Raw genomic sequence first — 27,466 nt, 5'->3', positions numbered from 1 at the left:
ACCCAAACATCTGACAGTCCTCTGTAGTGACTAGGGTTGAGTTTAAACAAATTTTCCTATTCAAAATGATCTTGATTTGAAAAATTCGATATTGATTCGGATTGATTATTTTTTTTTTGATCACATGCCATTTCCTGCATCCTCACGTTAGAAACGTTGCTGCAGTGTCGTAAGATTAGTTCATGCCTGAAAGCTGATTCATTTAAAAAGTATGATGACAGAGAAGAGCTGCACAAAAGCAAAGGCGTATGCAGGATGTGCCAATTGAGGGTAAAATATTGGCACAACACCACAAATCTCAGGAACCAATGACAGCATTAGTTAGTAAAATTGTTTTGAAACTGATGTATCTCTAAATGAATTGATAATAAACTGAATCGGGACCATGTGAATTGAATTCTAATCAATTCAGGAAAGCTGTAGTCACCTGGCCCTAGTAGTGACTGGATTTACATCAGCTGCTGAAGACGACAAATTAAAGGCAGTCACGTTACATCACCAATATGTTAATGATTTGGTCATGCTGTGTATGTTGTAAAGAATTTATTAAAACTTAATGTAGCATCACCTGAAACAACAGCATTCAGTGTCTCTAGGAGATCCTGATGCTAGCGGCCTGAGAACAATCGATCGCAAGTAAGAACCCTCGAGGCAGAACTATTTATACAACAAAAGTCAAGAGAAGATTGAGGTGCAGCAATAGAAGGCGTTGTTTAACTCCGCAGATCTCTGGACCAGCAGAACCATGAAGCCTGACATGAGCCTGACTGTTCAATTTATTGACGAGGACAGTAACAGGGATGCTGCTCTTATGTTGTTTTCCTTAGAGGAGGAAGAATGTTCATTTAAAACGGTGCTAGGTTGAAAAGTCACACACTAATGAAAGAGAGCAAACTTGTTACTGGACAAAAAATCCAAATGCAACCTGTTTGTTGCACACTGACAACCACGTTAAGTGCCGCCCTTTTCATTGTTCTTGTTTCTTGGTATTGAATATTACATAAGCCATGCAGTTTCAAAAAAGAAAACCTGTTTTATCTTGAGTTCGTGTAGACGAAAAAAAATAATATTAAAAGATTAAAATCGTGAATCGCCCATAACAATGAAAAAATAATCAGTGAGTTATGTTTTTTAGATTTACTGCCTCGAGGAAGCTCAACTTCCTTGAATGAAAACTGATGAGGTGCTGCCATTCCACACAGCCATCTATCATTTCTGTGTTGTGCAAACTTAGAAAGAAGAAGAAACATAAACCAAGACCTTGTTTTTGTCAGAAAATTCCAAAAAAAACGAAGACGTGCTCTTTATCTAAAGTTCAAAACACGAGCCGCCATCTAAAGCGTCCACGGACCAGGTGGGCCACAGATAACAAATTACGGATATGAAAAAGACCTGAAAGAAAGCTGATGCATGACATGAGCTGTAAAAAGGGACACATAACGCATTTGCACATTGGGATCAGGTCTTTGTTTCTATCACACACACACACACACACACACACACGCACACGCACACACACACCCACACACACACACCTACAGGGGTAGACTAAGAGCGCCTTGGACGAACTTCCTCCCTTCATCTCCTTTAATGACAGAGCAGGGATAAAAAAGCACAGACGCACACAAACAAACGCCCCTTAAATGATAAAGCACACAGGACTGTTGGTGCCCTGTGTGTCAGTTTCCCTTAAGCTAATCAATTATATATAAACACATGCACACACACACACACACACACATACCCACAGCAGTGATTATTTTTATGCACAGGAAATGCATGCAGCAGTGTCCCTTCGAAGGATTTAAACGCCTTCAAGATTTTATTTTAGCTCGCTACAATGAGGCCCGTTCCTCTTGGGTTACTCTGGGTTTTGCATTTAATTGACATTTAAAATGACATATACGGCTGCTCTAGGCTATTTCTTTTTTTTTGCGACCTAACCACACTCGAAAAACAAACACAAGTAAATGCGCAAATTCAGAACAGATTTGATGTAATTAACAATCCTTCTCCTTAACGCTTATCCCACTCGGACTAAAGTCTCAAATGTTGTTCAGCAGTAGGAGAAAATGTGAAAAAATAAGGTTTTTCATAACAATATCAAAGAAATACACCTCACACATCAGGTTTTGTTTGGTTTCTTCTAACATTTCACAGCCAGAAAAGTCCCCGTCTTTCTCACAACGCAGAGGACAAGGCTGAAACTTACACTACACTGCTGTGAGTATTATCTAAATGTTAATGTAATTTTATTTTTAGTGTAAGTGGCCCAGGTGTGAAAGAAACTTGTCGCCCTGGTCCCAACCACAGGACTGTACCATATTATTATAACAGACGTGTGACATCATCAGAAGGTGGGAACGGAACTGAAACCCCCAAAAGTGTCGCAGTTTACTGTAAAACCTGTTCCACTTTTGCACAGTCTGCTTTCAGTGCTTGCAAGTGCAAGAAAACCAATTTCTGCATCAAATAATTGCATGACACTTTGTGTGAAGTCAGGCAAGAAAAGACAAACCATAGTTTGCCCTGCTCCGTCATATCTTCAATTAGATGAGATGAGATGAGATTTTTATTTAGTATTTTGATGACATCGTTTTAGAATAAGATAAATATAGAACAAAAAAAAATAAAATATGAGCCTCCTGGATAAATTTTGTATAAAAAAAATAAAATAATGAAAAACAACAGGCATGTTGAGAAGAAAATAAATCTTTAAAACGTTTTTTATATTCCTGAGAGAAACCATAGCATCTTTCATTGATTCAGACTGAAGATTTCTCAGATCTGCTCTGCTCTGCTCTGCACCTACGCCTCCTTCACTACAACAGCTGTGTTTGGTCGTAAATACATTTCCTCGTCCACGTCTCTCAGTGGCTGGACAAGCACAGTCCTTCGGCTTCCTGCACACCAAGTGTTGCAGCACTTTCATCAAAAAGTAACTTGTGGTCAACATTTATTAACCTCCAACTCCAACACGAGCTGCTCATGTCCAGTCACCATAGTTTGAAGTACACAAGGACTCTTAGCTGACCAGCGTTTTAGCAACGTAAATACAGAACGATGCGGACACACCAGGATAAATGCTCACAATGGTATAGGCCATCAATGTCGGTTACAACATAGGCTCTGTGTGTAAATCACTGTATAAAGATGGACGTGGCACTGCTCTTTAAAAGTGAAGCCAAAGCAAGTAGAGCTCTCCCTGGTGACTGGCTGCAGTATAGGTCGTAAGCTCCACCTCCTTCATGTTAGTTGATGGGACTTGGGCCATCTTGGGTCAATTTCTTGGATAAGTTTCATTTTAGTTAGTTATTTGACGGTATAGAAACAGGATGTGACGTATATCATCGATATGGCAGGCCGCCATGGCTCCACTCTCGGACCGTACTGCACAGACTCTGGCTCCAAAGTCGCAAGATGGCGCTGCCTGTATCCCCGGGAAAATAGTGTCAGTTTGGCCAACGCAATGAAGTGGGGACACATTGTTCATATTTGTACAGTTTATGGTGTAAATCAAGCTATAGAGGCTTTATTCTTGTCACTTTACATTATACAAATAAACCATAATCATATAAAGAGTAGAAATAGAATCTAAAGACCTCAACTTTAATACGTTAAATTCAAATGCCTAATGTGAGAAAAACATTAGATTCACTCTACTGTTAGCACACTGTATATTAACACTAGCTATGGTCTTCTTTAATAAACTAATAATTTGGTCAGTAACATGTCAGTCATTTCTTTAAATGCCTTACTTAAAAATTCAAAGTTATTCTTTTTACTGTTACAAACCAACAAGTACTCACATATGAGACTAAAAGGATTTATAAATTTCAGGTATTTTGGTTTAAAAGTAGCCTGAAAGCCCAAACTTGCCCCATCAACATAGTTACTGTGCAGGAAACTTGGTCGTTTCACCAGGAGTTCATTATGTCCTGGCAAAGATCTACCGGCGATCAAATTGCTAGGGTGGCATTAACGTAGTGTTTGACAGAAGACTAACAATGACGTAGTCATACGAGTCATCAAAGCGCCTTGGAGTCAAATATGTTTATAACAAATCATCTGTGATTGGTTGTGGGACTATGGGACTTTCTTCTCGGATGAAAGACGCCACACAAAGAAATCCCACTAGGTTAAAAATGTCTGATTATCAGCATCGTTAGAGATTAATCTAACGACTGATTGTTCTTTAAAGTTTGTGTTACAGGATGCCCCAGTTTAAGAGGTTGTTTAGTGCCTGCAGGAAAAAAAAAAAAAGGACCGTTTTGCACAACCTGGCCTCCAACCAAGCTTCACACTCCTCGAAGCGACAGAGCAGAGGCTGCTGTTTACAGACCAAACACTGCATCTTGTGTACAGCTGCCACATATGCATAACCATGCACCCTCACACACACGCTCGCAGTTGTGTTTCCATCATTCTGGAGGACATTACATTGATTTGCATTCGTTTTCTGGAGACTTATCCGAACCATAATCACCACTTCCCTAACCGTAACCATACACCGAGCCTTCACCAAATCTTCACCCTTAGATTTATTGATTCAGGAGGACTTTGTGTCCCAAAAAGAAAGTCTGACAATGCGACCGCGTAAACAGATTTTTGTCCTCACCATTTAATACAAGCGCACATGCACCGGTATACGACATTTTTGAGTCAGGACATAGATCTGCCCTTTGTGACAGAGTGTACACTGTAAAAGCAAAGAAACAGGAGGCCATATGTGAATGTAATCCTGATGCCTTCTGTCTGAACCACGCTGCAGTTATAAAAACACATTACTCAAACACGAACCGCTCCTACAGCAGGAAGCTCGATCACAGGTGCAGCAGCTGTGCGTCAATGGATTTTCAAGATTTGCAAATATTTTTTTCAGCAGAACCGTATTTTGGATCATATTAATATTATTATTTTGTTCAAGACTTTGACAGCAGCTTATTGCTTGGACCCGGCGACTCTCCTGCTGCACACATAAATGACCAGTCCCATGAAATATGCATGTAGGGTACAAGAGGGGGGACGTGAAGAAATGATGACACCGGCTGCCTACCATTTCACACACAGACACGCCATGCTATAAAACAAACACACAAGCACAAACACCACCTCACATAAACCTGACACGCCAACACACACACACACACACACACACACACACACACACACACACACACACACGCTTCCACCAGACTGCGGATGTGTAACATTCCTCTGGTTTCAAAAAAGAAAAAAAGAGAGAGAGAGAAAGCGAAGGAAAACAAACAGAGGAGAGAAAACTGTGGCGAGGGAGGCGTTGGAGGACAGATAGATGAACGGTTCCCAGCTCTCATCATCTAATTTTTTTCCCTTCTTTCCTCTGTCAATCAATCTCCTCCCCGGGACAGGTGGCCTCCATCAAACACCTCCATGCTCCCGGTCAACAACATCTGAATGACATGTGGCTCCAGGCTTTGTTTACGCAATGATTTATTTGACAAGGCAGACTTCCACCCCAAAAAATTACCACGAAATTTATAAATCTACTGCACCAGTTTATGGCTCTAAACAGGAGGAAGGCTCTGTTCTTCCAACACAAACAAACCTGCCAGAGTCTGTTGATCAAATATATTTTTGTCAGCACGTTGAATGCACACAACAGACACGGCTATTTGTTGTTTTAGAAACAGTGGTGGGTAGCGATCCATTTATTTCTTACATATTGCACTCTCGATATTGGTCTTTATTTGCGTACGGATCTCAAGGGGTGGCTTGAGACACATGTGGAGAGCCAATTTAATCCCAGGCGTGAATGTACGCACTCGAAGTTGAATACTTCCGGTCACGCAGGACACGCGTTAATACGAGGTCAGAACGGGGTCTAAATGTGCGTTAAAGCAGTGAGAAGGGGGATGTCAAAAGTCTGGGGCTGTTTTTCTTATAATGCAGAAGGTGAACTTGCATTTATTGATTAAATCTTAAACTCTTAAAATATATAGAGGAGTTTCGGATGTGAAGAAATGACCCCAAAAATGATTCGGACGACAGAATTCAGAAGTGGCTCTTTCGGCAGGATAACCATCCGAAGCGTGCAGGCATCAGGCTGAATAACCGAGCTGAACACAAACAAACCTGTCAGAGTCTGTTGCGGCAGAAGATGATGAATGACTCAAAAGCCCGATGAGGGAATAAAATACGTTTTTTGTTTGTTGCCTTCAGTAAAGTTGAAAGTCTAATTTTCTGATAATCGTTCCCAGCAGACGTTCATTCACTGGTTTAAATAAAAAGTGACAGACATTGTTTCCCATCCCGTTAGACAAAGAAAAGCTGCACATCACCACATGTGAGAAGGTGGAATCTGCAAACGTTAAGCAGTTTTGCTTGAACGTGACTCAAAACAGTTGCTGATAAGAATTATTTTGACAGCCCATGAATTAATTGACTAATCCTTTGAGCTCTAGCCCACATAGCTCAAAAGCAGGAAATTAGGAAGAGCCATAAACAAGGCATCATTTGCTCGCTTTTTGGGTTAAAATCCCAAATGACGCCGCGCTTTATAAACAAGGCTGATGAGATAAGAGCAGGTTGAGGGATGACACTGATCAAATATTAGTCTAATACGTGGCAAATGTTCCTTACAGCTCATAACAGTAGAAACATTTAACTTATTACCTAAAAGCTGTTTAATCCTTTATCACAAACGTCAGCGTCACACCACTGCTGATTCGTCTGCACGAAAAAAGCCTCAAATGTCGAAACAAAGCGTGTTTGTGAGAGAATGTGCTCCATTGTATTGTTTTACTGAAACAACTTGACATGTAGGTGCAAAGGGAAGCGGCAACAAAGGAAAGAGTGAAAGAGCGAGAGAGGATCCAACACAAAGAGACCAGCTAGCGGTAACAGGGGAGTTCTTACACACAAACACACACAGCTCGCAGACCAGTGGTTTAAAAGCTGAGTTTTTTTAGGTCTTAAAATTTCCAGGATGTGTCATTCTGCACAAATATACAGTGTGAAGTACGTTTGAAATGTCCTCTTTAATATTCCTGTAAGAACAGAAAGGCCCCTAATAACAAATCTGACAGACACATCACATCAAAACTGAAACCCACAAAAACCCAGAATGATGAAATTCTTTCTGGAAGGTAAACCAGAGAAACAGCACCAAGGAAAAATTCAGAGATCGCAGATACAAATACGAAAACAGAGAGAAAGGGAGAGACAGACAGACTGGAAAACAGTTATGGGGTCACTTAATAAGACAGCTAGGATTAGATTTAAACAATAACATACGCAGAAAGACACCAGGTTTTGGGGACGTTATTTCTGGATGAACCCGTGGATGAAATGTTTGGATGGGGAAAGTTCATGTGGAGAACAGTTCTAATCAGACTGCACTAAGGCCTTGTTCAGACCTGGCATCAACATCTGTCCTGAGCGATCTCATCACAAGTGCTCAAAAGTACAGGTATGAACATGCCCAAGACGCTTTGAGGACGCATTTGAGATTGAAGCACATGTACAGGTGGTCTGTGCTGTTTGTGGCCACATTCCTAAAGTGGTGTAAACACACAACGAGTCCTGGGCCACACTGGCGAACCATCTACTCAACTGACATCCTCTTTCCTCTTGCATATTTTTTATTTTTTTGATCACCAGAAAAGATGAAAGCACCGTAAATGATGTTTGTTCATTAGTAGGAAGCCTATTAATAATAACTGAAATAGCTGAACATCCTTTTTCCTTGTTATAACAACACAATAAATAAATCTAAACACAATTAACAAATGAAATCATTTAAAAATTAATTTAATTTTGCCATAAAATGTATGGGCGTGTGGTTAATTAGAGATGTGTACTGCAAACAGTAATTCCTCAATAATGACCTTGTTTCCCTTTGCTATCAGAGAACTGTGTGTATGGACTAGGACTAGATATCACTACTGATTTACTGAATCTATTTATTTCTGCCCCACGAGGTCCTGATTCAATATAATATCAGTTAATTTAGAGATATTTCAGGTTTTACGTAAAACTGTCATTGGTTTCAGAGATTTTTTGGTGTTTCCGCAACATTTTCCCTCTAGTTTCACATCTAGGCTTTGCTTTTGTGCAGCTCTTCTCTGTCGTCATACTTTTTAAATCCAATCAGCTTTCACGACTGACGGTGTTCCCGGGGTTGCAGCTTCTGACATGTTTTGGGTCTACCTCACCCGGGAACTAATCTCGTTGCGCGGTTTTATGGTGCAAAGCCCGTCTAGAGACCACGAGATTTCAAAAAAAGAGGATGGATTCCAACTTTTTATGAAACCATATCGGATCTATATCTGTCCTAGTATGGATGCTTGCAGGTTTTGAGTTACGGTATATTCTTAGCTTTGTGAAGGTCTCTAAGAAAACGTCAGGGTCTAGATACATTAATAAATAGTAACTTCATGTGTGCACTTCAATTAAGAAACGCCTCCCAGTTCATTATGGAAATACAATTTTGTCACCATGTCGAACACACACAACAAACACATTGTTTTAGAAACAGTGGTAGGTAGCGATACGTTTATTTCATACAGCAGCTGTTTGCACTCTCAATGTTTGTCTTTAGTTCCATACAGAGCGGATCTCAAGTGATGGCTTGAGACACATGTGGAGAGTCAATTTAATCCCAGGCGTGAACATACGTACTTGAAGCTGAATACTTCCAATGACGCAGGACACACGTTAATACAAGATCAGAACGGGGTCTAAATGGGGATGTCAGACAACTGGGGCTGTTTTTCTTATAACGCTGAATGTGAACTTGCATTTATTGTTTAAATCTTAAACTCTTAAATATATAGAGGAGTTTCGGATGTGAAGAAACGACCCCAAAAACGATTTGATCGGCAGAATTCAGAATTCAGTGGCTCTTTTGGCAGGATAACCATCCGAAGCTTGCAGGCATCAGGCTGAAGTTTGCAGACTGAAAGATAAGGAGTGAAACATTTAGATGTATCCTGTTGTTTGGGCGTTTCAGTGTTGAACAAGAGATTCACAAAGTGCCTGCAAAATTGTAGGCTGGCACCGTTACAGATCATCGAGATAGTTTTCTTAGTAATGTGAGATAATGTGAGAGTAGTAACTGATAAATCAAGCTATTGCATAAGGTACCAGGTTAAATATGCAAATTTTAAAGAACTTTTTGAAGAACGTTTTAGCTTTTTAGCAGCTAAAATGTAAAAAGTATGACTGAACGCAATTGGGGAGGAGATGGCCAAGAATGAATGTCTTTTTAGTGTTGAGACAATGAGCTTCCGAGTGTACAGTACGGCTCTAATGTAATGTCTGTCAGGAAAAATAAAACTCCACACAAAGGACTGAACATCCTCCTGCAGCACACCCCTACTTTTAATTTGAATATTGTCACCTGACAGCCTGCGATCAGATATGAAAATATTTTACTACATACATTACTGCCTATGGGACAGAGACGTGGGAAATATACTCAGGGCTTCTGTAAATTAAACTCAAGAGTTTTTAAACGGTTCTAAGGCATTTTTTGTAGGAAGCTGAATTCAGAGCGTTTTAAGACTTCCTGCAGATTCTTGTCAGGCTGGAGAGCAGTGTGCAGGGTAATAATTTGCTGTGTCCAGAGCTGGTGAGAATGACGGATGGAGCTATGATGGGGGATGGGGAAGAGAGAGCGAGAGAGAGAGAGAGAGAGAGAGAGCGAGAGAGAGAGAAAGCAGCTGAGCCTCCAAACCGAATGAAATTCTCCACAGCTCCAGTAAAAAAAACAAAAAAAAAACACAAGAGGGGAGGGAGGGAGGAGAAGGGAGGATGGGAGGAGGATGGCAAGGCTGGAGGTGGCAGCCTAGATGGACACATGAGCTGAGAAGATCTGCATTACTGTACTCGACAAGATGCTAATACTGTGCCACTGAAAATGCGTTTATGGAGTTTTGATTAGGAGAAAATGGACCAGATAAACATGATCACTATTTAGAAGCAAGCGAGAGCAAATCCACAATGTGGCTGACTCACACACAAATGTCTGGTGTTTCATTTTTATAATATAATCAACTCTGCCCACAGAAACACAAGAATAAGTTAAAAACATGTTTAAGTTGTCACAAATCCAGTTTCTTCTGTATGGACACTGCTATTATTGTAAATAAGATGCCCAGAAGCCTCATCCGCTACTACTATGGAAATTCAATTCAAATCCAATCGGCTTTGTCATGGCAGAGACAAAACATCTCACTTTACTTGCCAAAATCCTCCTAAAGTGGATCCAGAATTCAAAACTAAACTGTCTGGAAGTGTTTGCTTACTCCGACCGTTATCTTCTAAATGAACTGCTTGGAAAACGCTTCACCGTTATTATAATGTGATAAAATATAATGATAAAAGAATTCCTTGCAAATCCTCACCCTGGAAAAGCTGGAAGCAGCAGATTGTTAAGCTAACCTCTGCCCCAGTATCATCTTTAGTGTCTACTCAGGTTTTCTGAACACATCTTTGGTAATCGTTAACTTGTCTGAAGTTGTACGTTCGTATGGCTTGTCCCTTCAGAGTTACTCCAAAGATGATTCAGCTGGGAGAGTTTCGCGGCCGCTCAAGCTTTGGAAGTGCTCCAAAAGTCAGTCACCTAATACTGTCTGTGCAAAAAATTAACATGACTTCTACAGCCAGGACACCTGAAATAACACCTCATATTTCTCAAGTCTACTGCAGTCATATTTTAAACAGAGCCCCAAACTGAAAATAGGTTTTTAGCAACGTAAAGCACTAAATCAGTTTAGATGATATTAAAACACATGTAAATATGCACAACTCACTAAAACACGCAAACAAATCAACTCTTGTGTGCCCTTGTCTCTCTTTCTCTTTCTCACGCAAAACACTTTCAAATGACCCTCGTCCTCACCGTAAACACACACCTGTGTGACCGCCCCTGTGCTGCAGCTCAGAGCGGTTGACTGCAGTGAAGCCATAATGAAAAGAAACAGGCAGCACGGAGGCCTGTTTGATGAGGAGAGACAGGTTGGAACTGGCCAGTGGCCGAGCCTCCCCTGAATGGGCCGTTTTATCTGTCGGGAGAAACACTGGCCTCCGAAACTGGAGGCTGGCTGGCAACAAGCTCTAGTTTCTGAGAAAGTCCTGATCACTACAGGTTACCAGCAGCTCCATGAACTCTCACTTCCATTATAACTCATTTTCAAGTGCAGCCTTTTGAGGACAATGGCGTCTGTTGTGTTTTCTGTGTATCTAGAGTGCATTTTCCTTCCTTTTTAATTAATGTGAAAATGTTCTTTCCTGAAACTTAACAGCCTACAGGCTACTCTTCCTCTTTATTTGAATAAGGAATAAAATGTCACCTTGAGATCTTCTATAGGCAATTGTAGAGGCAGGCTGAACAGCTATCCGACACTATTTGAAAAAGAAATGTGGAAAAAAAAGAGTGTCACTGGGTGAAGGACGCCTCTGCTTGCTGCCTCTAAATGCACAAGGCAGGTGGGGATAACATATGTTATTAAATGATCAAGTTGCACGACTGCACAGTTCCTGGCATAGTTCTCAAATTTGATTTATTAATTTCTGTTGCTTTTCGTCGCCAATCGATCAGAGAGATTAATTTTAATGTGGTCACTGCCTTGTTTTTGTGAAAGATGGAAGTTAGTGCTGGTTAATTATTTGACATTTGGCGCAGTGGACAACACAGCGTCACACTGGTGCCGTGGGTACATGTTCTCCCTGTGCCTGTCTGGGTTTTCTCTGCGTGCTAAGGCTTCCTCCCACAGTCCAAAAACATGCATACCAGGCTAATTGGTGATTCTAAATTGGTCATACATGTGGCTGTTTGCCTCCCTGTGTTAGCCCTGTGATAATGGCTGCCTTTCTAGGATGTCTCCAGCCTCCAGCCTCCAGCGACCCTCGGCAGGATAAGCAGTTATAGATGATGAATGGATCGACGGAAAGTTAATTATTTAGTCAAATAACGAGAAACACCATTAAATTAGCACAGTAAAATGACACAAACATCAGCCATCATTTCCTCCTTTTTTTAGTTCGACCTCACCTGAAAACAATCCACCGGCTCTGCAGATCAGCTAATTATAAGTTCACCTGTATCTGCACCTGAATTGCAATTAACTGGATTTTCATTAACAAGCATCTGTTCTCTCTTCTTTAGCTTGTTGCTATGAAATTTTCGAAAATGCTGAAAATTTGTCAGAGAAAATGTGCTTACTCCTTCTGTCACTTTCATTTGTATTTATTAGCAGAGGCAATAAAATCAAATCAAGCCATCAAAACTTTCATAATTCACACCTGCACCTATGTTTTTCCTGCTTTTACGTGGCGGTGCGGGTCTATCTTAACTTTAATCTCACATCACAAGCAGATACATAAAATTCTTGAGGGGAAAGTACAACAGGTGCAAACAGGAAATTCAATTCACACAAAATATTTCACAGTTATCATGCAAAGTACTTTAGTGCAATTGAGCACACGGCAGCCACAGCGACGATGCATGCATGCCACAGATGTGCAGCACAAAGAGTTAGCATGCGAGGGGGTGGGGGGGTGGGGGCACGGTTCACGCACACAAAGCATCAGGAGCAGCGCACAACATGGGAGATCATTAACCACGCAGTGATCAGCGTGTGGTGGCCAAATGGCTGGTGTATGAGTGCTAAACCTCGAATGCACAGTCACATGGGCATCGTGTGCATGTGAATGAATCTGGAAAGAAGCTGAAAATCCTACCAGCTCAAAACCTTCACACAGCAGCAACAGATCAAAGATTAAAAGATGGTTGATAATGAAGATGATTAGCTCCATTAAACATTAGGAAAAATCTAGTTGGAAGATTAAAAGGCCCTGGTTAGATAGAAGACAAATTTAGGCTTTTTTTTTTTTTCCATTGCCTGAGGTGACACCATAAATATTTTTCTCCCCACATGACGACACTGAGAAGTAATGCAGTAAAACACAAGTCTGTAGGCCACACCTTGATACGGAATCTAACTTGCAGCCTTTAGCAATATCCCGATTTTACACTTCAGACTTTCAGACATTGGCAGTCATCTTATAAAACATCCATCACTGTGGAGGGAAACATGCAGATGGCTTTCAGGGATCTAAATGGGATCAGTCACACAAAAACAAACACTCCAACTGTAACTCTGCAAGACAATGTCTGGAGGAATAAGGGCTGCCAGCTCCTGCCAGTATCACACACACTAGTGACACAGGGAAACTCAGTGGAAGCCTAATCACCATAATTTGGATAAAAATATATTTTCTGAATGATAAAATTCTGTTTATCTTTATACAATTACGACCAAAATTATTCAGCTCATTAATCTGCAGACTTTTTAGTTATAATAATGACATCTCAACCAAACAGCTGTGGCAGGGATATTGTTAGAAAAGTTAGAATAGTATTGCAAACCTGAGTTAGATTATTAACTAGGGATGTCCCGGTATCGGGTCCGATTGATGCATTTTTAAAATGATGGGATCAGGTTTCAGCCAAGCCCAATCGCTTGCAGTTATTTATTTCAGGTCTGCCATGAACTAAAACCACTTATCTGTAGCGTCAAAACATTTTCTTCTTCTTCTCTGCTTCATGTCTGCTATGTGGTAGTATTTTACTCTGGGAAATTTGTAAGTTGCAATGTGGAGGTTTGGCGAGGTGGTAGTAGGAGATCGTTAATCAACACTACCAACTTGATTTGCCACCTACCAAAGACTCTACACTCAGGTAAAGGGTTCACCTAAACAACAACAACAAACACTGAACGCAGGGTTTAGAAGAAAAGTTTCCTTGAGACAGCGTCAAGGAGAAAAATATTACAGAGAGGGTTACGGAGTTTGTGGCGTTGGATGACCAGCCAATTTCTGTAGAAGAGAACATGGCCAAGGAATGTGCTACCCTATGCTCGCTACAGCCCCGTTTAATGTACTTAATACAGCCGCACGGTTCATAGCGATCAAGGAGAATACAAGTAAGATAAGAAAAGCCTTAATGAATCTCCGGTGGAAGAAAATTTTGTTTATTTAAGATAGGATCGGGACTCGGCCGATACTGAATATTACAAGATTGCTATCGGACCGGGGGCGGAAAAAATTTAATTGAGACATCCCTATCATTTACTGACTCAAGACAAGAACAGCTCTACTGGAATAAAACTCTCTAAAATCTGCAAAACCACAGTTTAAATCAGGAACTGATCATCAGATTTGATGCAGGCTTGTACTTGTGCTCGATACTCTGTGCAAGGACGACATCGTGGTTTGATACAAAGCCCTAGGGACCTTTTCATGGCAGACATTTTGACCTGTCACAGTAGGAAATGCACAGGCGTATTCCCATTAGGGGAGTTCCTGCCTTTGTGCAGGCTGGCTCACTGTCCTGGTTTATTAGGAGACTCACTGGTAGTGAACCTTATTAAAAGGCGCGTGTTTTCCCAACTATAACTAGTCATAATGTCTATTTCGAGAGTTTGTTAGCAAAATCAGATTATAAGTGCTTTGTGTCAGTGGTCTGTGTTACAAATTGACCGTGGATGCACAAGAGAAAATCAATAAAGAGTAAACTGAAGCGCTCACATGTGCCCACTCTCCTCTGCTGTCTTCTCAGCATGCATTTGGTTAAATCATGTTTAAATGTCAATATGATTCAATAAAATTTCCATCCCCAACAAAAGCGCTCTCTTCATCAAAAACCTGAGTCACAAACAAAGGTCAGCTAACAATTCCTGACACGTTCAGATCACCTGCCAATAATTAACCTGCGTCACGGCGTCGGCAGGTTTAGTAAAATATCTAAACCCTCCACTAGTTTTCTCCAGAGGCATCACTGGTCGTTAAACCCAGCCAGACCAGAGCGGGAGCTTTACACAGCATATATCGTATCCATTTAAGCTCCATGTTTGCTAGCAGAGCTAAAAATTCGCTGCACTTTACTTGGTTTTTAGGATGTGAACAGTAATGCAGTTCTTCTGAGTCCCTGGAGACTGAGGAGATGGTGAGGCTAATAATGTTGTGCCAAGCAGTTTCTGCAAAGGTTCTGCAGGATGTGTGTTATTGTGTGCGGGTGTGTGGAGGTTGTGTAGGCGGATGGAGGGTTGGGGTGTGGGGGGGGGGCTCGCAAACTACCTGGCCATTATATAAAGCTCCCACTCTCAGCTAGAGGGCTCTGTACTGAGTGCCAGCGCCCCCCCCCCCCCCCCCCCCCATCTTTGTCCTCCCATCCCCCCACCTCTTAGCCTTCCAGCTTCTCTGACTCAGGCTTAACTCTGAAATACCTCCGCCTGTTGTTTTCTCTCCCTCCTGCCTCTGTAGTATCAAAACCACTGCGCGCACTGAGGATCAAACAAAAGACTGAATTTGGGACAAAAATATGGATGAGGCTATTTCTTCCCGGCGGGATCGGCTCAAGCGACCCAGCTGGACTGAGATGAGACAGACTTGTCTTTTAATCATTAGTACGTTAAATGTGGTGCCACCACACCTGAGGCTACTGGGGTCTAGTCCCAGCTTGCCACGGGCAGATAGCGAATCTAAAAGCAGTTCCCTTCAGTGCTGAACGCCACAAGTTGTGACGACAAGGATGTTTGTGATCCGCTGCCAGATTGGTGCAGGTACATGCTGCTGGTAGCAACCCAACAGTTTCACTGCTGGGAAGGCAGATAAAGACAGCTGGCAGGCAAAAAAAATCTGACAAAGAAATGTGATGGAGAAGTGGTAGCAAAGCACCTCTTTGATTGTCCCTGACCAAAAATAATTAAGAAAAAGGGAACGAACAGAAGCTGTAAGTCCAAGAACAAAGACATTAAATAGCAAACTCCCACTGCACAGCTCTGGAGAGAAAATGAAGAGGAGCAGAAAGACTCAAAGGAGTTGCACTCGCCCTCCTCTGCACCCTCCTAATCCTGCAGAGTTGGCAGAGGTCGGGAGACATCAAGATGAAGGGGAGCAGCAGAGATTGCAGCCTGTGCAGCGAACATGTTGCCGGTGGAGTCTAGAGCACAGATTACTTTTTACCATTAGAGCGGTCTCTCTCATGTTGAGCTGCAATTGCATTACCCTGGTCCAGTCCTGAGCTTCATTCAGAGAAAGAAGGCCGCCTTGATGGGAGCACCAGGCTGGTGTGTGCTGAATGAAACCCCCCCCCAATAAATTTCTACTCTGCCCTGGATCTCAGTACAGCAGAGGATTTATTTCTGCTGAAATCACACAACAATGACACACGGTGCAGAAAAGGGTCATTTAATGCATCTTCTTTTTTTTTCCTCAACTACACATAAAAAGGCAGGAAGAGGACACATCACACCACAACTTTTAGTTTTACTCACATCAAACCTGACACCTGGTTGCTCCTGAATTTAGGGCTTTTTTAATCCCTTGTTCAATATTTCTGTTTTAACAGGTACATTTAAAAAAAAAAAAATGAATAAGAACGTAATATTTAATCTATGCATCCTTACTTAATAATGAGCCGTGTCACAAGATCCCAGCAGCTTCAGCAATGTGTCTTCATGCTTCAGAGCCTGCAACGGTTGTGCCAGCTCTACAGAAAATTCTAAAGGTCATTTTTATACGCCGTTAACAGAACCACGTGCAATCTGTATACAATAAATTATGATACGTTATGATTAGACATCATTACACTGTTATCTTCTTAGCTCATGTTTCTTACCGTCTTCTTATTCCATTGCTGCCGTGTCACTCGAATCTTATCTCAACTTAACTTTTAACCAGCCACTAATAATTAGGGCTGCAATAAAAATAGTTTTTTCAATCTATAATTATTCATGTAGCTGATGGATCTTTTGTTAAGGACTAAACAATAAACACAACTTCTCCTATTAAACCTTCATTCAAACATAATTATAATAACATACTTTAACTTGACAGAATCCATTTCAAACTTTAACGTTCACCTAATGATACCATTCAACAAAAGTTCAGATTAATTCAGTGTAATTAGGAAACGTGTTATTTATTATATTACTCATTATTTAGAGAGTGTTATGATTCCACTTCATTGACTTGTGCTGAGCTGATATTTGTCTGCTAAATGTTGCTAACAACCACTCAGAGAGTGAAGTTAATGGAAGTGCACTCTTTAGTTTTATAGGTGCATCTTTGGAGAGGTAAACTGATTACAACTTGCAAATGCACTAGAAACCAGTGTTGTCGATGTGTTTGTGCATAGCGGCTGTGCTGCAGTGCTGGGTGGTTTCATTTTTAGTAAGCAGTCAACTTACCAGGTGCCTGCTTAACCAATTCCCACACTTTTGATACTGGCACCTGTTTTGAAATCTTTGACATCTATAAATCAATATTGAAGTTTCTTTCAGAGACGTGTTAGCAGCACACACAGCTGATCATTTCCCACACATGTGTTTCTTGCATAATAGTCACAGTCAGGTGAAGTGGATGTTCATAGAATCAACCACAGGTCAGACGCAAACCACTGGATCGTTGCAACATTTTCATTTAACTCAATTCTTCAAGCAAAGCAGACAAATCTGTTTTCTTAAATATGCAGAGGGATTTTCTGCTCACAGAGGGCTACTTCCTGAAGAGTGAGGAGTGTTCGGTGAATCAGTGTCTTAAGCTGCGCTCCCTCGGGTAACAGGTCACCGAAGAGGCAACGGAACAAGCTCTGGTCTATTATTAGCCTTTAACCCTTCAAGCTTACGGCTCAGGGCTCAAGAGAAACACCTTGACCAGCTGACCAGTTGACCAGGTGTCAATGGTATGACATTAAACAAGAGGATACTATTTGTCAGGACGGATGAATGCCTGGGCATATAGTCCAAGAGTGTTTCTTTTCAACTAATGTGATTTTACATGTAGTTTCATTTGTCCTTCAATGTAGAAAGACAATTTGACACCGAGGTAGCTTCCTTGTCTGCAGACATCTGGTCAAACCTCCAGAATTTAAATATAACATCTTAAATATATTTAATCAAGAAAGTAGATTAGTGTCTTAGAGGAACTCTCTATGTGATGCCATACGTGTCAAGAAAACACAATTTATGCAGAAAGGTCCCAAATAGTTTTAAAAAGAACTATTTCCATTTGTGAAACCTGTGATGTAGCGATCAAACATCGATGGCAACATGATGTCTAACACCCTGCACCGAGTTAAAACGCAAGAAAACTCAAGATCAGAAGTGAAGTATGAGTCACAAATTGCAAGAGCGACCATTCAGCTAACTCTGCACACAAGATGCACAAAGCTGCGGGTGGAGAAATGTATTAACTTCAAGGAGACGGTCTAACAAGCACATCAGCCTGCAGCGGGATAAAATAAAGGGGTACTTTTTTTATTTACCTCTTTTTATTCACAGCGAAATCCTCTCTAATTTTCCAATTTTCAAAAAAACTAAAAACACTGCCGGGAAGGTGGCCAGAGAAAACGCCAGTACCTCTCTCTCTTCCAGCTGGAAACACGCTATCGAGCGCCGAACTGCTGCCTACCCGTGTCCATCTCGAATGTGACATGTTTCCACGGCAACAGGACCGTGCAACAAAATCACCACAGGAGTTAAGAAAGGCTCTGTCTCAGAAAAAGCCACACAAAAAGTCGATGGCTGCAGACAACATGTGCTCTGGCAGGACAAAATAATGGAGCTCGGTTTGACTGGGCTGAACATGCAGAACGTATTCATCCTGTCAGCTGAAGTGACAAAGCCAGTTTGTTATCTTCATAAGGCTTTTCCCGAAAAGGACAATAAACCCTCTCCAACAGTTTGCTCCAGCTGGTTCAATGCTAAACACCTCTGACATCTCTGTAACAAACGAGACATGCAACATCTGTATCATGTTTCGCACCGTGGGCTTTGCACCATCTGCTCCGCGCTGCCATGCATCTTAACTCAAACCATCACATTTTCACATATCCAGGACCTTTGTGTCTGCTCTGAAAAGCTTCACGACAGTAAAGAACACATCTAGACGTGCACGTCACAGCTGTAAATACGCCAACACATGAGAGCAGTTTGTCAGTTTCCACGTGAGCGTCGATTCGTCCGTAAACTAGACATTAACCGCAGCGATAATGACAATGACAATAACAGAAATAGGCAGGTGTTCAAAGGATGTAAGGGAGCGGAGAAGAGGCCTGTATCATTAGGGATTAACCTAGCCACAGGCTCTACAAATAGACTGTCTCCACCTATAAGCCGCCAGCGCACAGACAGTTATTTGTATTGCCAGGCTGCAGCAGCAGCAGCTCCAGAGAAGAGAGGAGACAGTTCAAAGAAGCTGAGGCGGATCAGGACTCCTGTGAAACAAAATGCAATGCAACAGGACACGTTTGGGAGGCCTGGCAACATCAGAGGCTTCCACAAGCCCAGATATTCTCTGAGATGACTGCATCACAGCATTATGCACCAATTCATTGTATTAAGTATGATAATATATAAAATAAATAAGGCATCCCTGAAGAAAACGTTCAGCAGTTCAAACCAATATACACCAATCAGGCATAACATTATGACCACCTTCCTAATATTGAGCAGGTCTCCCTTATGCCTCATCAGATAATGGACATGGGTCTTCTGAGGGTGTCCTGTCATGTCTGGCAACACAATATTGTTAGTGGGGGCCTGTGGGTCCTATGGGTTGAGGGGAGGGGCTTCTATGGATCATCCCACAGATACTTGATCAGTTGAGTTGTTCCTGAACCGTTTTTGTGTGTGTGCCTGTGTCAGGCTGCATCCTGCTGAGGATGGCTGCTGGCATCAAGGAGCATCATTGCTATGGGGTGGGGGTGTCTGGTCTGGTTTAGGAGGGTGGTACATGTCTAAGTAACAGCCACATGAATGCCAGGTCCAAAAGTTTCCCAGCAGAACACTGAATTGTCACATGACGGTCGATGATATTTACCTTTCCTGTCAGTGGTTTTAATGTTGTGGTAGACTGGTATGACTGACTCTGCCTAATGCTGGGTTCACACTGTGGGCGACAAAAGCTACGACTTGGTCAACGTGTCATTAAGGTGTTCACTGGGATTTTCCAGCATTACTCGGTGAAACAAACACATATGATTGTTTGACCCTTCACTGCGTCAGTGCAGCGTCAAGAAAAGTTTATGTCATCACAAGTTTGATTTATAGGGTGATGCTTCATATCGTTGGCTTTTACTGAAACGGTATAATAGCTTGTTGCTCTAACGCCGATAGTGTGACATTAGAAAATAATGTGCTGTTGGGTCTTTGCTGAAGTCTGGACAAGCTATGACTTTAGCACTGGATCCTTGCTTCTAGGGACTTTATTAGACGAGGAGAGAAATGTCGTGGTGAAAGAGCAAGCAAAGGGCTGGGGTGAGGACTATAACCTAAGTTGATGTACCTGCTCAACAAGGTGAGCTATTGGTTGCCGCATATCACCTCTTCAGCCAAGACTGAAGGGGAGGATCTGATTCACCGAGGTCCAAATATCACAGCTCATGTCTTTACACCAGCGCATTTTTCCTCCATTCAATACAAGACTACACAGCATATAATAGACTGTGACGTCCATTATGTAACGTTATTCACTGAATCCGTGGGTGGTCATAATGTTTTGTCCTGCTGGTGTATAACAGAGCTGATATGAGTCGTTTTCAAGCACAACTTTGAGAAACGTTTACTGCATATCTTAAACAAACTGAGTATGTGTGAGGTCCGAACCGTTTTAAAGACGTCACCTTGAAGGTTAGGAAAATGTGACGGGAGACGTTCTTCACCACTCCCTGACATTTTGAAGGCCAAACAAAAAAAAAAATTAAAAATCTGGATCTGGGAACACGATTTCCTGCCAGTTCATGGAAAAAACGATGAATCTAAAATGTCTAAAAAGAGAAAATAATCCAATTTATTGCAACAGTTACAGAGCAAACAAGAGCTGTGTTTTAGAGTATAAAGAACTATACTGCATATATTTAATTAATTGATAAACTAAAACATGATGCATGTGCACAGGCAAGATACATTTATAATAAAATGATGCATAATCTTCTATATCTCAGGTGTGAAACAGCAATAAAACGATGATGTACGAGAGTTACAGAGCCTCATTTCTTTTATTTAATATTCTCCTGTACCACTGAATTTATTCACACCAGACAAAAGGAGGGGATCATTCTCATTACAGCAACTTTAAAACATAAACGTGTCGGTTTTTATGAGCAGTAATCCATCGCTGATACATTACTGTTAGTGGTGTAAAAGTGAATCATGGCACAGTCTTCAGTAATATAAAAGCTTGAGCTGACAGTGGAAATGACCAGAATGTGATCAGCAACGATGCCCCAAACATTTCTGCTTGCGTTCACGAAATGCAACAAACTAAACGATTATACGTGATCCATCGACGATGCCAAGTGTGTCAACTACTTCGTCTACTACTATGTCGACAAGCTTCTTAAAATATACATATGTCCTAATCCAGAATCTATAAACACACGGATCAGCCGCAACATTAAAACCACTGACAGGAAAAGTAAATAACATTGACCATCTTGTGACAATTCAATGTTCTGCTGGGAAACTTTTGGACCTGGCATTCATGTGGATGTTACTTAGACATGTGGCACCGACCTAGACCAGACCAGGCACCCCCATCCCATAGCAATGACACTCCTTGATGGCAGCAGCCATCCCCAGCAGGATGCAGCCTGACACAGACACACACAAAAAAAACATGAAGAACATCACAAGGTGTTCACCTGGCCTCCAAATTCACTAGATCCCAAACTGATCAAGTATCTGTGGGATGATCCACAGAGGCCCCTCCCCTCAATCCATAGGACCCAAAGGCCCTCCACGAACAAAAGTCTGTTGCCAGACACCACACTACACCCTCAGAAGTCCCATGTCCATTCTCTGATGAGTCACAATTGTTTCAGAGGCACAAGGGAGGCCTACACAATATTAGGAAGTTGGTCATAATGTTATGCCTGACTGTGTCAATGTTAAACCCAAATTCCTCAAACCAAACCTGTTAGGTTTGTTCAAATATCTGTACGTGAGTAAAAAGTTGTCTTCTCATTTAAATGATCTCCAGTCCAAAGACAAGTACAGTTAAAGGAAAACGATTAGTGAGTTACTGACTGGCAGTAAATCAATTAACAGCCGTTTTAATAATCAATTCCTTGGTTCTTCCAAGTAAATATGCAAAATATAAGAGTTTTAAGAATTAGACGCTTTTTTATATCTGTATCTTGTCACAAACTTAATATCTATTTGAGCTCTCAATCTGTGGACCAACAGGATTCGTTGTGAGATTCCAGTAAACGATTTTACAGAATGTGAACATTGTCAAAACGCGAACACAACCTTCACCTTAGAGAGGAAAAAAAAATAACCTAAAGATATACTGAGCCAGACTTCGGTCTTATTTACAGTTGTGCTAAAATGATAGTGGGTGTACCGTGAATCATCACAAACTGTTTTTACAGCCCTGATCCGTATCTTGTTGTTAATATCTATGTCGTGTGTTTAAGTGTGTGAACCTTGTCTTCGGCTACATGGACGCTGGGCTCGGTAAATGTGAGATGTGCTGCAACACTAGTACTTAAAACATCACCAGAGATTTGAGAAGGGTGATACTGGCAAATTATTAGTTTGAGACTCGCCAAAAATCAATCACCTACTTATCTATGTGGAAACAAACGACTGAAGTGGCCACCACCACCTGTCTGGTCCAAGATAATCAAACCTTCAACTGAACCTTCAATTACTTTCCGGGTTGTTTAATCAAAAAGGTTTATGAAGAATACACTCAGGAACACGTACAAGAACGTTTCAGTCTATGTTCACATGCTTCTTCAAAGGCACAGACACACCAAACTGACATCAAAGAACCAGAAACAAAGGTCGACAGTAACATCACCTCGTGTTGCCTGTGTCTGAATAAAGTTGCACTTGAACACACCGCAAAGATTACACCACATAACGCTGCATGAAAGGAAATTTCTCCAACCAGAAGAGAAGAACTGGGAGGGAAGAAAGATCTAGAAACCGACACACAGAGCTGGCCTCTCCTGAATCATGCTAATCAGTCGGTCTACAGTTTGTTTTAGATGATCGTGTCATTCTGAAACTGTGTATTTAAAAGTTCAGATTAGATAAGGATAAAATGAAAGAAGCCCTCTCTGCAGCCTTTGAACGTCATCATTTTGGTTACTTCTGTTTTTCTTGTCTTGCACTGGTTCTCTAAGCTGAACAGCCAATCAGAGACCTGTCTCACAACTCGTCCCATCGCAGATTCAGCACGTTGAATCTGCGATGGGGGAGCAATTAGTGTTAACAATGTGGGACACACCGGAAAAACGAAGGCTGCAGGCTCTCACCGACGGCCTGACGCCGGAAAATGCCACAACCGTGAGCTTGGTGTGTCGCGGTGATGTAAACGAACTAATGACATCCACAGAAGTGACCATCACCTCCTGACTGGTCACAACTAACAAACCAAAACTTCAATCAGTTCCCAAGTTGTTTAATTGAAATACTTTTTAAAGAATGCAGTCAGGAAGACGTACAAGAATGTTTGTTCACATGCTTCTTTAAGAGAATTTGTACAGAAGCAAGAAAAATTCCTCCGGTTCTCGTCTTAACGTTCCACAGGAGTTATGTCGAGCTCAGGTTGGAGATATTTCCTGTCAGAATTAAAAGTCCGAAACAACATCTCAGCAGCACCTCAGCCAAGCTCTAACAAATGCACTCATGCGGGACAGAAACAGAGAGTAAAAATCTAAGTGAACTTGCAACTAGAGTCAGACTTTCATCTTTTTTCTTTGCCTCAAATTTCAGATCTGAAAGGTCCAAACAACGCTTCTAGGTTTTTTTATCCACCAGAACTCAAGTTAGACACAAATTTGACATCAGTAAATCACTGATGCTGTAAGTCACTGCTGGACAAACACTGTACATGTTTGAATTTTAAAGAAAGCACCGAAGCCAGTTTGTCAGATCTTCCTGCAGCACCTTCCGCAACGGAAGACTAACATCAGTCTAGACAAAAAATCTCCACCACGTTTCATTTAAATAGAAGCAGACTCCAACAAATCACACCTTCGTTATTAAGTCATGGCTTGTTATTCAGTTGATCTATCGTCCTATTAAAAACCTGATAATAAATGCTCATCACACCTTGGTAGAGTTCAAATGTATACGTGTATTTCTTTGTTCACCCTAATGAGTTACTTACTGGCAGCAAATCAGTCAGATGCTATTTTGATAATTAATTCCTCTTTCCAAATATAGAAGCTTTAAGACTTTATGCTTTTCTTGTCTCACACTGAATATTGATTTGAATATACAATTTGTGGATGACTTGGTGACATCTGCCGTGGTTTTCTCCCCTTTTAAAGCTTAATATCGATCTATTAGACACTTTTCTTACCAACTGACAACGACTATAAACTCACCTGCCAGTTCATTAGGTACACTAGTACATTTTAATGTAACAGCCCTGCACTAAATCTCCCTTCGTGGCTGTTATAGTATTAAAGCAGCATAAAAAAGGTGGTAATTCAACTGTATGATAATTTTTGGAGGGATGTAGTTTATGGTGCAGTTAAACTGTACTGATTCACTGTTTCTGTTATTCATCACAGCCCATTGAATAAAATGAGGCTGCTAAAAACAACACAGCCTAAAAATATGAAAACACTCAGAAAGACAAAATATGTTGCAGGACATTATAATGTAGGAGTTTTCACTGGTGAACCTAATGAACTGGCGAATGAGAGTGATCGCAAGCTGCAAGCCCACCTCCATATTTAGACTGTGAAACCGAGAAATAAAAGCAAGCAAATGTTTTAAGTTTTAGAAGCAGGTGGGGGTTAAAAAAAACGAATTTTAACGGGTAATCTAAATAATAAGATCACATCTGGCTTTTCAATGGAGGCAGTGGGTGTGTTTTTAGAGTGTGAGTGGATGAACAGCAGCTGGCTCAAAGCAGCATGTATAGATCCACAGATATCTGGCAGGCACCCAGGGGAAAAGTCTAAAAATAGCCCAAGACTCTGATCAATAACCGGCAGATCTGATCCAAATGTTCTTTACTAAGCTAAAATAAAACAAACCAGGTGCATCGAGGTGCTCCTCCGATGCCTGCAGGTGTTTAGGTGAACTGACAGCCTGGATATGAGGCTGATATAACGGGAAACCAGGCGCCGGTGCACCGTTACATTAAGGTGTGTTTTATTCTATCAACAGGTATGGGTAGTACTAAACAGGTTACTCCACCTCCAGACTCTCGTCCCCTGCTCGGACATGGTGTGTGGTTAAATGTTAAGTTTGTAATTGTTAATAATATAATATTTTCTCGATGTGGCGCGTTTTCAAACATAAACCAACAGTCTGGACGCTGCTGTCATGTCCAAGCCGCCTCAGTCTGGAGGCGTTTAAAAAACACTAACGTTATTTATTTATTTTTCTTGTAAACATCCCCAGAGACAGTTCTCATGCTACAGAAATAAAACCACCGCTTTCACGTTTAAACGAGACACATATGATGGTTGTAAAGTGAATGCCGCCCTGCCAGCAGCTGGTGTGCTGGAGAAAACGGTCCGTTCAAACCAGCGCGTCTCAATATCAACATAAACATGCTGCTGCGAGCTTCGGCGCCCGCGGATTTCAATAAACTTCCGGTTGCGTTTGGCCGATAAACACCGAATCTGACCGGATCTCAGCCCCCCGGGGCTTACGCCGACAAACAACTGTGTGACTCGACAATCAAACGCTTCGCAACCGAGTAAATTTATAATGATTTCAGGCTGCGCCTTACCTTCAGTTCCGCACTCTCCGCCATCTTGTATTTCTGTGCGCAGGCGTGGTGAGGTGGTGTCACATGATTGGGACGCGCAGAGCGCCGCGTGAACGCGCATATGGCGTTCAGGAACAGGCACGACGGGAGGAAATTCGCCAATAGAATGTTGTAGAATGAAGAACACAATAGGATAGAATAGAATAGAATAGAATAGAATAGAATAGAAACTAACCACCTTAATTGTAAAGTTATATCACTTGCTCTTTTCTTTTTAGATCAGTTGATCAAACTGATCTAAAAGTACAATATTGAGACTAATTTTAAACCAGATACAAATTGAACTGAAGAAGAAAATGTGCATTCACTTAATATGATGTCACACCATTCCTTTTTTTAAAATTATTTTGCAAAACAACGCACTCCTTTCTTGTCTGCATGTGTCAGTTTGCTACTATTATTTCTCTTATGAACCTCTTCGAATATCTTGAGGCAGAAATCTGTCTCCAGACTAGCCAATTACCCCTCCATTTGATCCCTATTAGTTTATAATTTATGAGCATATTAGATTGTTTTTCTGTTTCCAGCGTTAGACTCTGTGGTGGCTTCTGCCATCCTGTATGCAGTGGTCTGCTGGAGCAGTGGGAGCTCAGAGAGGGACAGAAAGAGACTGAACAAGCTGGTCAGACGGGCCGGCTCTGTCCTGGACTGCTCTCTGTTTTTTTATTTTTTATTCCACCACCACAGTATACAGAATGTCTTTATATTCTCTATATATTTTCGAAGCGTTGTTATTTTTTTGTTTATATTTTTCAAATCAGTACTTGTGTTTTTTATTCCCCTGGTAATTTCCCCCTGACGAAGTCAAAGTCGTCACTGTTTTGTATATATTTTTGACAAATTCCGTGCTACTGTGACAAGTTAATTTCCCATACTTGGGATCAATAAACATGTCTTATCTTATCTTATCTTAGAGGAAATTGTATTTCTGGTGCAGCTTCACCTGCTTCCAGGAACGCGGAAGATGAAAAGAAATGTAAGGAGGTCAAGACTCCACACTTGAACAACTTTATGTTGTTCCCCACACATTTTGGCTCGTGGCTTTTATTAGGTCATCCCAGTTTCTTGCATTAATCATGCCTGACATGAAATCTAAAAATTATACTTGAGGAAAAAAGTGACAAATGTTCTTGAAAAAGGGCAGAATGAAATGTAAAGGCTTTTTAAAAGGAAATATCTCCAATCAGTTGTGTGATAACTTGATTTTTTTCTATTAAAAGTTCTAAGAGGGAGGACGTCACCTGATAAATGTGTCTTATTGCTCACAGTGAAGACCTTTTGAGCTCATGTGTTGGAGCATTTTAAGCATCAAAGTATTTCTTTGATGAATGAAGGCCCTGAACTCAAAATCTCTGGGATGGATGGATTTTACTCATATATACATTATTACCAATCCCTATCCAAGATGCCGATGCCTGTGAGTCCATATTTAAGATGGATTATTATTCAGTATTAGTACTCAGTGTGTGGGTCATCTCTGATTATAACATCCAAACAATCTGATCTCATCCGTCTGAAACGTCAACAAATACCACATAAAATCTGTACCACACCTCAACATGCTCGGCTCATATTTCCTGAACTAGTGGCAACGTGAAGACACATCTGCTTTAGATCAGTCTGTAATGTGGATTCAATTATTCTTCACCAACAACAATTTAAATATATT

At 41.2% G+C, this 27,466-nt stretch overlaps 1 protein-coding gene across 1 annotated transcript in view; it reads right to left on the bottom strand.

The window, feature by feature from the left end:
• The window catches only part of LOC311485816 (E3 SUMO-protein ligase PIAS1-like), a 57,628-nt gene extending 31,702 nt beyond the window's left edge, over positions 1 to 25,926 (bottom strand). Inside the window, exon 1 of the mRNA XM_084541454.1 lies at positions 25,759 to 25,926. Within this exon, the coding sequence (XP_084397580.1) occupies positions 25,759 to 25,782 (24 nt within the window). The 5' untranslated portion in view covers positions 25,783 to 25,926. The remainder of the gene's footprint in view (positions 1 to 25,758) is intronic.
• Between the last annotated feature and the right edge of the window lie 1,540 nt (positions 25,927 to 27,466).

Source organism: Chelon labrosus, assembly GCF_963514085.1.
Source record: "Chelon labrosus genome assembly, chromosome: 3".
NCBI classification, from domain to species: domain Eukaryota; kingdom Metazoa; phylum Chordata; class Actinopteri; order Mugiliformes; family Mugilidae; genus Chelon; species Chelon labrosus.
The sequence above is the reverse complement of the archived record's forward strand: the minus strand, read 5'-3'. Positions and strand labels throughout refer to the sequence as shown.